Source organism: Mandrillus leucophaeus, unplaced genomic scaffold (genome assembly GCF_000951045.1).
Source record: "Mandrillus leucophaeus isolate KB7577 unplaced genomic scaffold, Mleu.le_1.0 Scaffold365, whole genome shotgun sequence".
NCBI lineage: Eukaryota > Metazoa > Chordata > Mammalia > Primates > Cercopithecidae > Mandrillus > Mandrillus leucophaeus.
In genome coordinates this window covers 264,014-281,182 of record NW_012103865.1, presented here as the reverse complement: position 1 = coordinate 281,182, position 17,169 = coordinate 264,014, and the positions used below count along the sequence as shown (strand labels likewise).

At 40.5% G+C, this 17,169-nt stretch overlaps 1 protein-coding gene and 1 gene segment (V, D, J or C); both read right to left on the bottom strand.

The window, feature by feature from the left end:
- Positions 1–1,244, bottom strand: part of LOC105546604 — a 261,509-nt gene extending 260,265 nt beyond the window's left edge. Inside the window, exons 1-2 of the mRNA XM_011989862.1 lie at positions 1,063–1,244; positions 497–790 (exon numbers count right to left, since the gene is read on the bottom strand). Of these exons, the coding sequence (XP_011845252.1) occupies positions 497–790; positions 1,063–1,213 (445 nt within the window). The 5' untranslated portion in view covers positions 1,214–1,244. The remainder of the gene's footprint in view (positions 1–496; positions 791–1,062) is intronic.
- A 12,423-nt stretch (positions 1,245–13,667) lies between these two features.
- Positions 13,668–16,078, bottom strand: LOC105546674. The segment is given in 3 exon segments: positions 13,668–13,977; positions 14,379–14,417; positions 16,042–16,078. Coding segments are annotated over 3 exon segments (386 nt in total).
- Between the last annotated feature and the right edge of the window lie 1,091 nt (positions 16,079–17,169).

The following is a 17,169-nucleotide window of genomic DNA, read 5'->3' as shown; positions in this document are numbered from 1 at the left end:
CTCCCCTTCCCTCCCCTTTATTCCCCCATCTCTCTGTCTCTTTCTAGAAATTCACTCCTAGAACCATAATTTCTCTTGGTGAGAATGAAGAAAGCACTTCCTTTGCTTGTGTATCTTGGTGATTAAATAAAATTACTGATGTAAAGCATGAAATATAGAACTTGACATACAGTATGGAATAAAAAAAGAGTTACACTGCTAAGTGTTTTGAAACTGACAAATTAAGTCAATGTCAGAACTGAAAAATTATGTCTAGTTCTTAAAAATCTTTATGTCCTTTGGATGACAGAGTCTTAGTTTCTGAGCATAGCCTGGGATGTTTCATGCTATCCCTACAATCCTCCCCTATTTCTATCCTCAACTTGCAGAATGCCTTAGAGCTGACCTGTTCACTGTACCGGTAACACGTTTCCCTTCCCAGCCCACTGCTGTTTCCAAGGCAGGTCTGGAGGATGTTTGTGGACTGAGAGGCTGTGGCTCTGCATTGATGTGGGTGGTGAGCTGGCACAGAAATAAGCTGCTGAGTCTTCTTGCTCTGCCTGCTGGATCCTCAAGATGCTGGGGCCTTCTTTGGGAAATTCAGCAGAAAACTGTTCCTTTGGCATTCCTGACTCATCTATGATTTTTTCTTTCTGGAGATAAACCATGAATTTCAGACCTTCCTCTGGGAGCTGCCGATACCAATAAACATGACTGTGTTCTTTCGTTGGGCTGCATCTCAGTCTTGCCTCCTGTCCCCTCCTCCTGACCAGGTGTCTTGGGTTCTGTGTGATGCCGGCATTTGAGAGACCTCAGAGGAGAAGAGACTGCATGAGACAGAGTTGTAATGGCAGAAGGATGAATGTCTTACAGTGAAGAAGCCTGTTTGAAGTCTCCTGCATTCCTTTAAAAACTCACATGAATTTTGCTTTTTACTCCATAATGCAATTATTTGTTTTCATATAAATGTCAATACCTTTCACAAAATCTTTGGTCAACACAGAGGCCCAGGGTATATTTGAGACTCTGCTGTAGAGCCCAAAATGAAGCCCAGTGATGGTGATCCTTTAGTTCAAAACTCACCTGTCCCTAGAGGACAGATGACCACACAGGAGAGGACTCTGGTGTCCATGGCAGAGTTGGGCATGGAGGGAGCCCACAGGCAGGGCTGGGAAGGCAGTTGCTGCAGCACGTCAGGGAACCAGACCTCACAGCTGCCGCCTACAAGACGCATCTTCCTGTGAGGTCACATTTCCAGTGGGTCCTATGGTTTCTAGAACCAATCTTGTATGTCAGTTAAATGGTAGATCTTACAGACTACAGGGCACCATACCCAGATCATGTATACTTTTATTTTTATTTTTTCCACAAATGAGGTCTTGCTGTTTGCCCAGGCTGGTTCCAAATTCCTGGGCTCAAACAAATCCTCCCACCTCAGCTTCCCAAGTAGCTGATCTCTCCACTATTCTTATTTTTTGTTCCTTTATTTTCCTTTTATTGACTCATATCATCTTTCTATTTTCTGGCTGTTGCTGAGTAGAGGTATTGACAAGGGGTGATATATAGATGCGCCCATTAAGAGACAGGGAAGTGGACACCAACACTGCTGGAGGGAAAATTAGAGACACAATGATTTGACATTGTTTCAGTTTGCTTTTTTGCTCCCACACCTCATCTAAGGGATGGTTTCAAGCATTTTGAGGGAACTTTAAGATTTGTAATTCACTTCTGTCACCTTTGCTTATTCCACTTGAATTTTCGATATAAGTAATTCCAAGAGCAAACCCTAGAAAAACTTCCCCCTCTGACTTCAGGTCCCGTTCTTCTGCATACCTATCAGGTCCCCTTATTCTGTAGTCATGCATGGGATGCCTGTGTTCGAGAGATCTTCCTTCCTCCTTTTTTTTTTTTTTTTGAGACGGAGTCTCGCTCTGTTGCCCAGAGTGCAGTGGCGCGATCTCGGCTCACTGCAAGCTCCACCTCCCGGGTTCACCCCATTCTCCTGCCTTAGCCTCCCGAATAGCTGGGACTAGAGGTGCCTGCCACCATGCCTGACTAATTTTTAGTAGGGACGGGGTTTCTCCATGTTAGCCAGGATGGTCTCCATCTCCTGACTTCATGATCTGCCCACCTCGGCCTCCCAAAGTGCTGGGATTACAGGCGTGAGCCACTGCGCCCAGCCCCTTCCTCCCATTTTTGTGTCCTTTCTTATCCTGTAGCATTGAATAAAAATTATGTGAAGGTCTACTTTGTCCCAGGCATAGTGAAAGAAAGACACAGGAAGGAAGGCACAATCTCACTCCATTGGATAGGCACCCCAGAGGAGTTAGGTGTGTGACTTGTGCCTCTAGGACCCTCCACACTTTGGCTAATAAATAAGATCATGTTAACGTTTAGTGTCCAAATAATAATGACTCATGGTCTTACTCATATCAGGATCTTAGAGATCCAAAAATATAGTCTTTTTTCTGATGTTGGAGCTGTAATTTTGAATATTTTCATGTTGAGGTGTCAACATTTTTTTAAAAATTGAAATATAATTTACATGCCATAACATCCACCCTTTTGAATATATAATTCAGTGGTTTTTAGTATATTCATAAAGCTGCAACCATCACCATAAATTCCAGAATATTTCTATCACCCCAGAAAGAAATTCTTTGTCATTAGATGTCATTTCAAATTTGTGCCTTCCCACAGCCCATGGCAATCATTACTCTATTTTCTGTCTTTAAGGATTTGCCTATTTTAGACTTTTTTTTTTTTTTTTTTTTTTTTTGAGACGGAGTCTTGCTCTATTTCCAGGCTGGAGCGCAGTGGTGCGATCTCAGCTCACTGCAACCTCTGCCTCCCGGGTTTAAGTGATTCTCCTGCCTCAGCCTCCCGAGTAACTGGGACTATAGGCGTGCACCACCACGCCCAGCTAATTTTTGTATTTTTAGTAGAGACGGGGTTTCACCACGTTGGCTAGGATGACCTCGTGATCCACGCGCCTCAGCCTCCCAACGTGCTGGGATTACAGGCGTGAGTCACTGCACCCAGTCTATTCTAGACATTTTATATAAATGAAGTCCAACAATATGTGCCCCTTTGTGCCTGCCTTCTTTGCTTTGTATAGCTTTTCAATGTTCATCCATGGTATAGCATGTATCAATGCTTTGTTCCTTTTTATGACCAGTTTTGTTTTATAAATCTATTTAGTTAATCCACTCATCAATTGATGGATATTTTTACTTTTTGACTAATATGAATAATACTGTTTGAAATGTGTGTATAAATTTTTTATGTGAATATATTTTTTATTGTCTTGGGGGTATACCTAGGAGAAGAATGGCTGGGTTACACAGTCATTCTATGTTTAACTTTTGAGTAACTGCTGGACTGTTTTACACAATGGCACCAGCAATTCTTGAGAGTCCCGATTTCCTCACATCTATGCCTACACCTGTTATTGTCTGGGTATCTTTATTACAGTCTACTGGGTGTGAAGTGGTATCTCATTGTGATTTTGATTTGAGTTTCACTAACAACTAATGATGCTGAGCATCTTTCATGTAGTTTTTGGCCATTTGCAGATATTTGTTGGAGACATGTTTAGATCCTTTCTCATTTTTAAATTAGATTATTTGTCTTTTTATTATTGAGTTGTGAGAGTTCTTTATATATCCTTGATACAATTCCCTGTGAGATATATGATTTGCAAGTATATATCCATTTTGGGGTTGTCTTTCTTGAAAGTGTCCTTTGAAGCGCAGACTTTAAAAAAATTGATTAAGTCCAATTTGTCTTTTTCTTTGGTTGCCTGTGTTTTGAGTTTCATATTTAAGAAGTCACTGCCTACTGTGAAGGATAAGTCCCTGGATGGCCTTGGCAATGCGGATCCTCCTTTTCTCTTTTATAGTTCTTAAGAATAACTGTAGGATGTGCTAGCAATACCACATCCTGTGATAAAGAGGAACTGGCAGGAAAATCCCGGCCTCTGTTCTTGTCTCTCCTGGAACAGGATGTCCTGCAGTGCTTTAACCCATTAAATGTAGCCCCTGGATTTAAAACCCAGGGCAGAGTGCATTTTCAGAGTCTCTCAGCTGCAGTGCAACATGAGGCATATGCAGGCAAGATTCCATCCATTCTGAGTAGTTTTTCTGAGCCTTGGGAGACAAACTTACCATGAATCCTAAGCTTCTACTGTCTTTTGCTGCCTATCTGTGAGTAATACAGTTGCTTTGCTCAACTTGTTATATGAATCATGCAAGTGATGGAAATTGCAGTTCAAGATGCAGTGGGCTAAAGTGGTGGTTGGCATGGCGATGACCTCCGCTATCCTTCATGCATTTCTCTCTGGAAAATTAACACAACACCCTGGGATTAGTAACAGTGCACAGCAAATCTGCTTCACATATACCTGTGAGAATAGATAGTCAGGCAGATAAGAGCAGGGCAAGAGAGACGTGCCCCCTAGCCACCACACACACACACCAGAATGTCAGGTGATCATCAGGTGATGCTCAGGTGACTGTCTCTCAAAGATGGTAATTGGTCACAGTCAGCATCAGGGAAAGACAATTTCCACATAGATAAAAAACATCTGGAGCTGGTGATCAGCAGTTTCCTGATAAGATCTCTGGAGTTGGGCAGGTGGGCTTAAGCATGTGCACAGAGGCTAAATGGCGGAGTTTAACTAACATATGACTCTATGAACACCCCACTGGTGAAGGAAAGATGCCTCAAGTGAGCATGCGCACAACTCCAGTAAGAACACTACACGCGCAGCCCCTCCCAAGTGCTGACAGGCCAGTGAGTACACAGACAGCTTGCCCCAAGGAAAAAGCATCAAAGGAGGAGAAACACAAACCCTAGAACCATGGTGATGTGTAAAACCCCAAGTCAAGGGCTAACCAGGGCACTTAGGTCTCTCAGGTTGCCCACTTGGCCCTCTTCCAAGAGTACTTTGCTTCCTTTACTCCTGCTTTAAAACTTGCCTGGGTCTTTCCTCTGCCTTAAACTTCTGTCCCTTGGCCAAATTCTTTCCTCCTAGGAGGCGAGAATTGAGTTTGCTGCAGACCCATATGGATTTGCTGCTGGTTACATACACACCAAGGCCACAAATATGTATACCTATGCCTTCTTCCCAGAGTTTTAGCTTTTACATTTAAGTCTTTAATTCATTTTGAGTTATTTTTGTTTATGGTATGAGACAAGATCCAACTTCACTCTTTTGCACATACATACACAGTTTTCTCAGTACCATTTACCATTCTTTCCCCATTGAATGGTCTTGGCTGGCACTCTTGTCTAAAATTAATTGCCCACAAATTTATGAATTTATTTGAGGGTTCTCAATTCTATTCCATTGATCTATATGTTTATCCTGTTCCAGAACCATACTGTTTTGAATAATGTAGTTTAGTAATAAGCTTTGAAATTTTGAAGCGTGAGTTACCCAACATTTTTTCTACTTTTACAACATTGTTTTGGATGATCTTGGTATTTGGGCCTTCCATGTGAATTTTTACTTTGTTTTGTCAATTTCCAAAAAAAAAAAATTTACAACTAGAATTTTGAAATTTTGATAGAGATGAATCTATAGATCAATTTGGGGAGTGTTGCCACATAACAATGTTAAGTCCTCCAATCCATGAACATAGAGTATCTTTCTATTAGGTCTTCAATTTCAACAATATTTTGCACCTTTCAGTCTACAAGTCTTTTCTGTTTTTTTTTTGTTTAATTTATGCCAAGATATTTTATTATTTTGTTGCAATTATTCACATGATTCTGCTCTTAATTTCATTTTCATCTCATTGCTAACATATAGACACACAACAGAACTTTTGGTATTAATCTTTTATTCTGCACCTTGCTGAACTTGCCTATTAAATCTAGTGGAGTTGTATGTGTACATGTGTATGTGTGTGAGAATTCATATTTTCTGTATACAAGATTATGTCAAGTGTCAACTGTAATTAGAGATTATTTTATGTCTTCCTTTCTAGTCTGATTGTCTCTTATTTTCTTAAAATGACTAATTTCTCTGGCTAGAATGAGGTTGTTGCATGTTGACTTTTTTTCTTTCAGTACTTTAAAAATGATGCTTTTCTATTTTTTCCACTGGATACCCCAGAAAAAAAATTGTCTGTACTTTGCTAGACTCACCTGCTCCCAATAGACAAAAGCTTTATGGAAGAATTTCCACTCACCCATTACAGAGTGTGGCAGAGAATGCACACCTGCAGCTTCAGGTACCAGCTCTGAGAATGGTGAGAAATGATGCTGAACTTGGAGTTCTGCCTGGATTCACATGCAGATTTTGTTTATTATATTAAAGGATAGAAGCCATAGATGAATGGTTCCTGGATTAGATGAAGATCTATTCTAAATTTAAAAAGTTTAGATTCTCTATGGTCTAATTTTAAGCTACTTTTCTTGGTGTGTGTGTGTGTGTGTGTGTGTGTGAGTGTGTGCATGTAAGCCCTGAAGTGTAAGGCAGCAGTGAGTGAGGTCGCTGGTCATAGAATGAGCAGATAGTGAGTTTGTTTTGATTATAAGGATAGATGTGAGGATATCTCAAATGTGCCTCAATTTCAAAATGACCCCATTTGAATTTGTATGTCTCCTTTATTGAATATTCTCTTTCATCTGTGTTCCCTGGATTTGTTGGCCATATTTTTATTCTTGAAATCTGAGGGTCACCTTAATCCCTCTAATCTCCCTCACTTTTTACAGCAGACAGTGTTAAAATTTTGTTCATTCTATATCCCAAGAGTTTATTCTCCTCTTTCGAATTCTGTTACTATTGTTTCAGTTCAAAGTCTCATAATTTCCTGTCTAGGCAATTCCAATAATTAACTTTTTCTTTAGGAAATTTATTTTATTGTTTGTGCTATGAGACTTACCCTGCTAACACATTTTTGAGTGTATAACACAGTATTGTTAGCTATACGTTAAATGTGCTACCTTTTTTCTTTCCCATTTTAACATCCCTCCATTTAGTTGCTTTTGACAACTTTGTCTAATATATAGATGGCTTAATTATTTTCTTGCTCAATAATGTGAAAAGATCATTTTTTAAATCAAAAGAAAATTAAAAATCTTTGGATTCTCTATGGCTTAATTTTAAGCTACTTTCTTGACTTCACCCCTAATGACATTACACTGTGCTCCAGTTCTGCTGACCTCATGTGTGCCTTCCCACTTCAGTGACAGTCCTGCTCCCTCCTCAGCCTAAACCTTCATTTTCTCATTCCAATAGCCAGTGCAGGCATCATTCAAGGTTGCTTTAAAACATTCTTTTCCACCAATATTCTTGGTTTTCACCTCTAAGTCTGAGCAAATGCAGCACTTTCTTTAAGTCTATCTAGTGGGATTTCCCTCAGCTTCTACCACTTTTGTTTAAGTGTGTGTGCATATGTGTGTGTGTGTATGTGTGTGAGTGTATCTGTGTGAGTGTATCTGTCTGTGAGTGTAGCTGTCTTTCTTCCCACTAAATGATATGTTCCTAGAAGGGAAAGTCTTATTCTTCTTTGTGTTGTTAATAACATTTATCATAGTCCCTGATGTGCAGGAGCTATTATTTAATAACTCTCTAAATTAATTAAATTTCCCATTAGTCAAGACTCAGTTTATCCTCCCTAAAATTTCTAAGCAAGTTGACCTCAAAAGACACAAATCACTTTTTTTCTCTTTCCTGCACCATTCTCCCTTTAGCCGAGAAGTTACTTGAGTGCTTACAATATAATTGCATGGGTCTGGGGCTACTGGGTCTTCTCAAGAGCTCTAAAATTGACATGTACACCTGTTCTACTAGATAACTGAAGCCAGGATAATTTCCTATTGCAACCAGGTGATTGCATTACTCTGAGAAGCTGGTGTTGTAGGGGTAGCTTGCAGAGTCATTTTAGGTAGCAGATACTTTGCTGTGAATAAATGTATTAGCCTTGGGCAAACTGTCTACAAATGCTTAGGAATTACTTTTTCTGATCAATCATTTTACTCTAAGCAGCTATAAGCAAGCTGTGGCTCCGTTCTTGGATTTATCAATGCCACAATATGAGACATTCCTCAATGTCTTCCTAAGCTTGTCTTATTCTCAACTTCTTATTGGATATTGTCCTTTCTAGATGACTGAAAGACTGAAAAAAAGGCAGGAACTGCAGAAAGAGCAGAGGAGCAAGCCTAATGATGCAGTCATCAGTGAAAAGCTTCAAGCCAGGTCCCGGAACATCTGGAACTGGAATGCCCCACCTGCTCCCAGTAGAAAAGGCCACGTAACAAAGAATCTGGGGCCTAGGGCGGGACCAGTAGGTATGTCCCATAAATAAGGGAGAGAGCTTATGTCTGTCTCTCTGTGGTTCCTCCACCCCAACCCAAATAGCCTGGCACATCACAGTCCCTGCATTAGCTCCTCCCTGTCAAGAAGCCCTACTTCCTGTGCAGCCCAAGCCAGGTGTCAGAAATGGTCAAAACAGCCACTCCACTAAATCCTAAGTATCTGAAGCTGGGTCTTAAGCATTGGCACTTTGTATCTACTCATCATCAATCAAAATATCTATCTCAGGTCACCATGGCAACTGTTCAATCTCATGCCAGCCTTCCCAAGTGTCAAAATTTCTGTTTAGCCACAAGCAGTGGCACTAGCATTTGTCCACACTATTGACAAGTTTGGTGGTCACTGTATAGGAAGGAGAAATAATGTGCTGTGTTCAAACCTGTAGGAACTGTTCTTATTCTTGTCTTTCTCCAGATAACTTGTAGTTTGTCTTCGAGCAATATTTCTGTACCTTTCAGCTTCCTATTTTCAACTTCCATTAGTCATCCTTCAGCTGTCATGCCCCTGGGCTTTTTCTCTCTGCTTGTTCTAGTTCCTTTCTCATTCTTTAAAATATGTATGTGTGTGTGTGTGTGTGTGTATATATATATGTGTATGTATATGTGTATGTATATATATACACACACACAAACATATACATATATATATATATATAATTTATTTATTTATGTATTTTTGAAAGGGAGTTTCACTCTGTCGCCCAGGCTGGAGTGCAGTGGTGTGATCTCAGCTCACTGCAAGCTCTGCCTCCTGGATTCACGCCATTCTCCTGCCTCAACCTCCCGAGTAGCTGGGACTATAGGCGCCCACCACCACGCCTGGCTAATTTTTTGTATTTTTAGTAGAGATGGGGTTTCACCATGTTAGCCTGGATGGTCTAGATCTCCTGACCTCGTGATATGCCCGCCTCAGCCTCCCAAAGTGCTGGGATTACAGACACGAGCCACCACACCTAGCCTTTATATATATATATGTGTGTATATATATATAAATATAAATTTTTATTCTTTTTTGAAATTTTCTTTTTAAAAAAATATTTTAGAGACAGGGTCTCATTCTGTGACCCAGGCTGGAGTTTGGTGGCATGATCATATCTCTGCAGCCTCGAACTCCTGGGATCAAGAAACCCCCCTGCCTCAGCTTCCCAAATAGCTAGAACTACAGGTGTCAACCAGCTCACCCAGCTGGCTGGGTGTCATTCTTAATTCAATTCAACATGATGATAGTAGAGCAAATAGAATTAAATAAAATCTCTGATTACAAATGCCAGCTCTATAATCGGCTTAGTGTACATCCTGCACTTCCCCTCCTTAAACTTCAATTTCTTTGTTAGTAAAATAGGAATAAGTAATACAATTTTGAGTTGCTGGTATGGATGAAATGAAATACTATATGTGAAATATCTAGCATGGTACTTCACATATAGCGATATCCTGCCTAGTTTTTTTGCCCTCTTCAACAAAGCCCATGCCACCTCTAATGAATATTACACTATGTTCTTCTAGGAGATTATTGAGCTGATTTAATGTAACTGTTGTGATGATACACTATTTTTGCTCAGAAAGAAACTAAGGTTACTCTTGTAATCTTACTAGAAAAAAAGTTATTCCTTCATTTCCAATCTTTGCCCTGAAACGTACTCATAGTTGTGAGACATTGGACAAATTATTACTCTTTCTGAGCCTAAAAATTGGGGGTAATAATACCTACACTAATAGTTCTCTTATTCACAATTAAGGGAACAAGTCCCATGTAGCATATGGTCACAGTATCAGCATATGTTGACCACATATGGTAATTTTGACATTTATGCTGATACTGTCTGGCACGGCTGGATTGACTGAAGCAGAATGACATCTCTGGACAGATTTCTTTCCACTTGGATGGAACAAGCAAAAGAAATGCACACTCGTTGTTTGTAGTAGATTTGAAGGTATCGCACAGTATCTGGGGGTAATGACAGAATAACCAGTCACGGAGTTACTTCCGTCAGTGGTCCAGCAAGAGCCAAACCATGAAACTCAGCAACAAACTGGAGCACAGAAATCCTAGATAATAACACATCATAATAGTAGGCCAAACCTAGGTATACTAGAGTTCGAGTTTTAGGCACCGTACTAGAGATTTTCATGAATTATTTTATTTAACCCAATACTATCAGGTAGGTATTATTATTGTTATTATTGAGACAGAGTTTCACTCTCGCTGTCCAGGCTGGAGTGCAATGGTACGATCTCGGCTCACCTCAACCTCCGCCTCCCAGCTTCAAGAGATTTTCCTGCCTCAGCCTCCTAAGTAGCTGGGATTACAGGCATGCATCACCATGCCCAGCTAATTTTGTATTTTTAGTAGAGACGGGGTTTCTTCTTGTTGGTCAGGCTGGTCTCGAACTCCCAACCTCAGGTGATCCACCTGCCTCGGCCTCCCAAAGTGCTGAGATTACAGGCATGAGCCACCGTGCTCAGCCTCAGGTAGGTACTATTATCTTCATTTTAGAGGTGAGGAAATGAGGCATAGAGAGATTCATAGTCTTATGTTTGCATAGCATTTGAGTAGAGAAGCCAGAATTGTGGTCTGCATTATTTTATCCCAGAGTCTATACTTTTAACTATCACCTTCTAGTGACCCATGGCAGGCAGCATCACGTACCTAGGTGGGCAGTAGACATTTGAATATCTTCTTGCAGCATCCAGGATGAGACTTAACGCTGTGAACACAGATAGTTCCTTTGAGAGAAAGGTATTTCTTTAATCATGAGTGAGTAGGGGTCAAAGACTATGCCTATCAGAAGTCACATTGTCCAAGACAATAGGTGGAATATCACTATCTTGTTACATTATGTATGGAAAATATATGAAAATTTGTATTATTTATGAAATATATAGGAAACATATAAAACATGCCAAGGTGAACACCAAAGATGTTTCTGTAATTCTGAGGATTTCCAAGGCAGGCAATCAAGATGCCTTACTTGAGGGAGTGTCACTGAACAGGAAAATATTTTAAGAGACCAAACAGAAGGCACAAGTTGGAAAAGAACCAAGTAAGAGAGACAGAAAGAAAATTTGGTTCAAATGATGGGCACTGGCAGAAGGGGAGAGAGAAAGGGGCTGGCCTTGTTATGAAAGCCTTGCAGTCTCTGGGAGGAGCAGGAGCTCAAATGCTCAGAGAACCTGGAAACATACAATTAAAGTATGAAAATAAAACAACAAATTACTCAGTAAACTGTAGAGTGCTAAATGAACATGAGATACTTTTACAGCTAATGACATTGTTGGCAGGGTGGGCAGGAGACTGGAGAGAAGAGGGTGGATTTCTCTGGAAGGCCAATAAGTATATAACAATTCTTTTATCCTGTTTCACTTTTATTACTTATTTTACCCTGTTGTCACTGGCATGTGGTGACATTTATGTACTAGTAGATGAATGAGGGAAAGTCGACATCGCTTGCTTTTCTTTACAGAGAAAGCAGGTCTGCAAATATCCTGGTAAGTTTATTAGCAGGCAGGAATTGGGAAATGTTGGAACACATTGAAAGGCAGTGGGTGCTGGGCAGACGGTGACAAAAGCACTAAGAAGACCAAGCTGAGTTTTTAATTTGAGGCTTCATACACCACATATCACTAATACAAACTGTATTAGGGCTGGGATGTATTTAAATAGTCAAATGACAAAAAGCAGACCAATGCTATAGCTTTGTGTTTATTTCTTCTATAATTAAAAAAATCTATTTCATTAAACCGAAACAAAGAAATGAAGGTACTGCAACATTAATACACAATTTACTGTTAACAGAGATGCTATCATTTGTGTCATTATCTACAATGACTGTATAGTTTAATGTTCAAATTGAGACATTTTTGTATGTGAAAGAGGATGCTATTAACAATTATGCCAGGACAACAAGACTAAACCGGGATTGCATGCTAAATCACGACGGCCCCTCGCCAGACTTTCTAACATGTTCCTTTACTGCCATCTAGCAGCAGTGGAGGGGATTGTAGGAAAGGCATAACACCTTCACATACCACATTTCAAATTAGCCTCAAAGTTGTGGTATGTAGGGGTTATCTATAATGTCCTTTGCAACCACATAGTTTCTGGATCTGTGTTATCTGCATATGTAATTATATTCATATTTGCCAGCCGGTAGTGATGTCTTCCATAGCAACCCTAATTGTCGCATGCGTAAAATAGCTGTAGATAGATAAATAGATTATACATACACACATATATTTATATATAAAATATATTTTTTATATTTGTATTAAATAATATTTACATAAAATATATTTGCATATATTTATATAAAAATCTTATGTGATATAAATATTTATATTGATATCAATAAATATATATTTATTGATATAAATTTATTCATATAAAATGTTATAATTTTTGTTTATATTAAATACAATTAAATATTTATGTTAAATGTATATATAAATATTCTAATATTTGTATAAGTAAATAAATAGATAGTGAGTCAAATAATCATAGTTGTATCAGATCTTAGAGACTAATTAGAGCAAGTCTCTAATTTTGAAGAGGAGGACACTGAGTCCCAGAGAATTAAGGGCATTTGCCAGGATTTCACAGCTGAAGGGGAGTAAACAAAACCAGATTTGGGATTAGAAAGCAATTTTTCTGACTCCAATTCCAGTGTCTGTGAGTCTAGGGCCTGCAAGAGAGAGAAAGGAACAGTTGAGTGTTTGAAATAACGGAATAAAATGTCGCGCTCCCCTGGGAAGCCGTGTGAGGAACTGAATTTGCTAGGACAGTCCCCCAGTGGGGATTTCAGTCAGTGTTTCTCTGCCATCCATCCCCTAAGAGGGTCGTGTTTCCATCTGCCTTGCGGTTTGGTTTAGTCACTGCCCTCCAGGGAAAGTTGGTCTTGTTGAGGTGGTGGATCTGCAGTAGTCAGCAGGCTGTTCCACAAATGTACATGTCATTGTCTCTGCTGGGGTACGTTGGTGGAGGAAGAGTTTGCGGGAGAACTGTGTTGGAGATAAAATCAGTGGGAATGTTTTTGTGTTTTGGTAAGTAATATCAACCTCAGATATCTGGTCTCTGCACTTGGAAATTGCTTTGGGGGCCCTTCCTTCTAAACATGTGGATTCCTCCTAATCCACAGAATGTCTTGTTCTGTATTTGGGTAGTTTCAGGAGCCCATTGCCCAGTGTACCCATCACGACCATTTAGGACATTAATTCATGGTCTTGTACTCTCCTGGTAGCAGCTGCAGCCACATCTGGGGTAGGAAGATGAGGAAGAGGCTTGAGGCTTTTTCAAATGTCTTCTTGGAGTTCAGTGGGGGAGAAGAGCAGACAGAGAGTTTGCACCCTGGAGGGAACTGACTCAGTCACGCTGTGTCATCGCTACTGCGGAGATACATGGCTGAGTCCCTCGGCTCTGTGGGATGGATCTTCAGCGTGGAAGACGTTCCGTTAGGTCTTTCAGCTGTGAATTGTTCTTGGGCATCCCTGAATCAACTGCAATGTTTTAGTATTGGAAGGAAATCAGAAACTTCATTTCTTGCCTCAGATTCTGTTGGTACCAGTGAACAAATATGTGACCAGAAGATGGATCGCACCTCAGAATCACCTCCTGTCCCATCTCGGTGACCTTGTGTCCAGGGGACTGGCTGTCTGCAGGTTCCGAGTGTCCTGTGGAAGAAGACAGAAGCCATAGAAGGTGAAGGGACGCCCAAAGAAAACATCTTTTTTTTTTTTTTTTTTTTTAAAGACAGGGTCTTTCTCTGTTGCCTAGGCTAGAATGGAATGTCATGATCTCCGCTCACTGCAGCCTCCACTTCCCAGGTTCAAGTGATCCTATCACTTCAGCCTCCCAAGTAGCTGGGACTACAGGAGCACGCTACCATGCCCGGCTAATTTTTGTATTTTTTGGTAGAGAAGGGGTTTAGCATGTCGACCAGGCTGGTCTCGAACTCTTGACCTCGGGTGATCCACTCACCTCAACCTCTCAAAGTGCTGGGATTATGGCCGTGAGCCACCACACCCAGTCAAAAACACCTTTTATGCAAGTTTTTATGGATACCTGGACTCATCTGCCCCCAAGAGACACAGGGTCACCCAGCAGAGGAGCCAGATATCTAGGCGAGGTCAGGCAGGGCAAGGCACTCCCAGCGATGGGTTCTGATGTGCAGTAGCAAAGGGCAGTGAAAGTTCTGGGTTCCCCTGGCCCCATGAGGTAGGATCTGGCCATGACATCATGTCCCCAGCAGCACCCACAACCTCAGGGCACCTTCCATAGGAGATGGGGATCCTTGGTTCAAATATTTGGCCTCATCCTTATATTGCTACACGGATGATGCTAAACAAGGCTCCAATCCCACTTGCAGGTGCTTAGGAAAAAACATGAGAGGAAGTGCAAAAGGAAAGAGAAGAAAGTGAGAATTTAGAAATGAAGAACAAAATTGTAAAACACTACAGAAGATTTGCAATGTTATTAGTCTTATGAAGTCCTTGGGGCTGAACGTTAGCACAAACAGAAATACTCAAGAGCAATGATATATATTCCTAAAACCCACCAACAAGTAATTTCGACTGAAATTCTGACCCTGTCCTGGAATATACCTGTTTAACCCCTCCCTCAGGTGACACTGAGAAAAGTTGTCTCAGACCACACTTCAAAATTTTTTCTTTTCTTTTCTTTTGAGACAGAGTCTCTCTCTGTTGCCCAGGCTGGAGTGCAGTGGTGCAATCTTGGCTCACTGCAACCTCTGCCTCTGAGGTTCAAGAGATTCTCCTGCTTCAGCCTCCTGAGTAGCTGAGATTACAGGATCCCGCCACCATGCCCAGCTAATTTTTGTATTCAAAATTTTTTCAGTAGAGATTTTTAAAAGGCTAAGCAAAAAAGAAGACCATTTTCCCTTTAAACTAGAATGTTAAATTTTAAATAGAACGAGAAGAATTTTCCTGGGAAAGAGAATATTAAATGGATAGATTTAGTTTCTGGGAACTGCATTGAAAACAAAAAGAACACAGAGAAAATGAGACACCTAGTTGAAAATGATGTAAATGGAACTGAGCAAAAATTAATGCTTAGGACTTAGGGCATGGTCAGTATTGTCAAGAGCTTCAAAGAGATCCAGCAGGCAAAGAAACACACGTGTGTCTTTTGGTCTGGTAAGTATGTAATTTTAATCTTTAGGAGAACAGTTTTGTTAGAATGGAAATATTTCAAGAAAAAGCTGAAGATGGCATCTAGAGGAGTGACTTCTCTGTGACAAAAGCAAAGATGTAGACCACCAACAGCAAGACTGGGCTTGAGGGAGAGAAGGAAAAGGAACTTGAAATGAGAAGGTATAATATTAAATAGATCAGAAAAGTGATAAAGTGAGAACTTCTGTTTGCAGGGGTCAGAGTGATTTTTTTTTTCCGAAGTAAAGAAGTAACTTTGTACTTCTGGAAGTAAGACAACTGGATTCAACTTATACTGAAATCAGAGCAGATGTTACTGGAGAGAGAATAAAGGAATTTCTCTCAAGGCGAATTCTAGGTGGTGACCAGATCTGTGAACAGATTGGATTATCAAAGTTTAGCAGAGTTATTTTGAATTCTATAACTGCTCAACATAAGTGTGTCTCCTGCCTAGGTAATGTTGATACCATAATGCCTCATTAGGAATATTGATGTTGAATACATTGCTGCTCGTTATAATTTGAATCATATACCTAAAGATTTTTTAATTGTTTGTGCATTAATGTGTTTTACACCAAGAGCACATTAATCTGTTCTCCTTCAGTGCCATAAAGGCCAGTTAGCAAATTTGTAGGAGCTGAAGTTGTCACACTTAAAATGAACATGCTTTTTGTGTTATCTAGGATTACTTTTTTTTCTTCTATTTTATTTATTTATTTATTTATGTATTTGAGACAGAGTTTCACTCTTGTTGCCCAGGCTGAAGTGCAGTGGCGTGATCTCGGCTCACCACAACCTCCCCCTCCCAGGTTCAAGAGATTCTCCAGCCTCAGCCTCCCGAGTAGCTGGGATTACAGGCGTGTGCCACCACACCTGGCTAATTTTGTATTTTTAGTAGAGATGGGGTTTCTCTATGTTGGTCAGGCTGATCTCGAACTCCCAACCTCAGGTGATCTGCCCTCCTTGGTCTCCCAAAGTGCTGGGATTACAGCTGTGAGCCACCACACCTGGCCGGTTTAATTTTTTAAAGAAAGATTAACCAGAACTTTTATGTGGTCTGATATTGTTCTAAATACTAAGGTTTTGATCCTCTCTCCAAACCTTCTCTTTTCCCAAGGTTTTCATATTCTAGAAAATGTATTAATTATCCCTGACTTCTCACTTGTGATGGATGCCTATTGGATGTTCTGACTGGATTCCGCCCCTTGAAATCCTTGGTCCACAAGGTCAGAGGGACAGGCTCCCAGATACCATCTTGTTCAAAATAACTCAATTCCCTTGGATTTCCATGAGCACATTATTGAGTAAAACAGGATCACATTTCCCGCCACCGCCCTTCCCCCCACTCTAGATTTGTAATCTAGCATGAGAGAAAGTCAGGTTAGTCTCAATTGACTGAAGGGCTAACATCTGAATCTGCAATTTTCTAATCACTGTGAGAGCTAAGAAACAGAAAAGACTACTTATAATAAAAGAGAACAATCAGGCGGACAAGGTATATAAAAAATGAGTTGTCAGTTGGCCATGCCATGGTTCTAAAGTTTCCTTCTTTCTTTCTTTCTTTTTTTTTTCCTGAGGCGGAGTCTCACTCTGTCACCCAGGCTGGAGTGCAGTGGTGCTATCTCAGTTCACTGCAAGCTCCACCTCCCGGGTTCATGCCATTCTCCTGCCTCAGCCTCTGGAGTAACTGGGACTACAGGC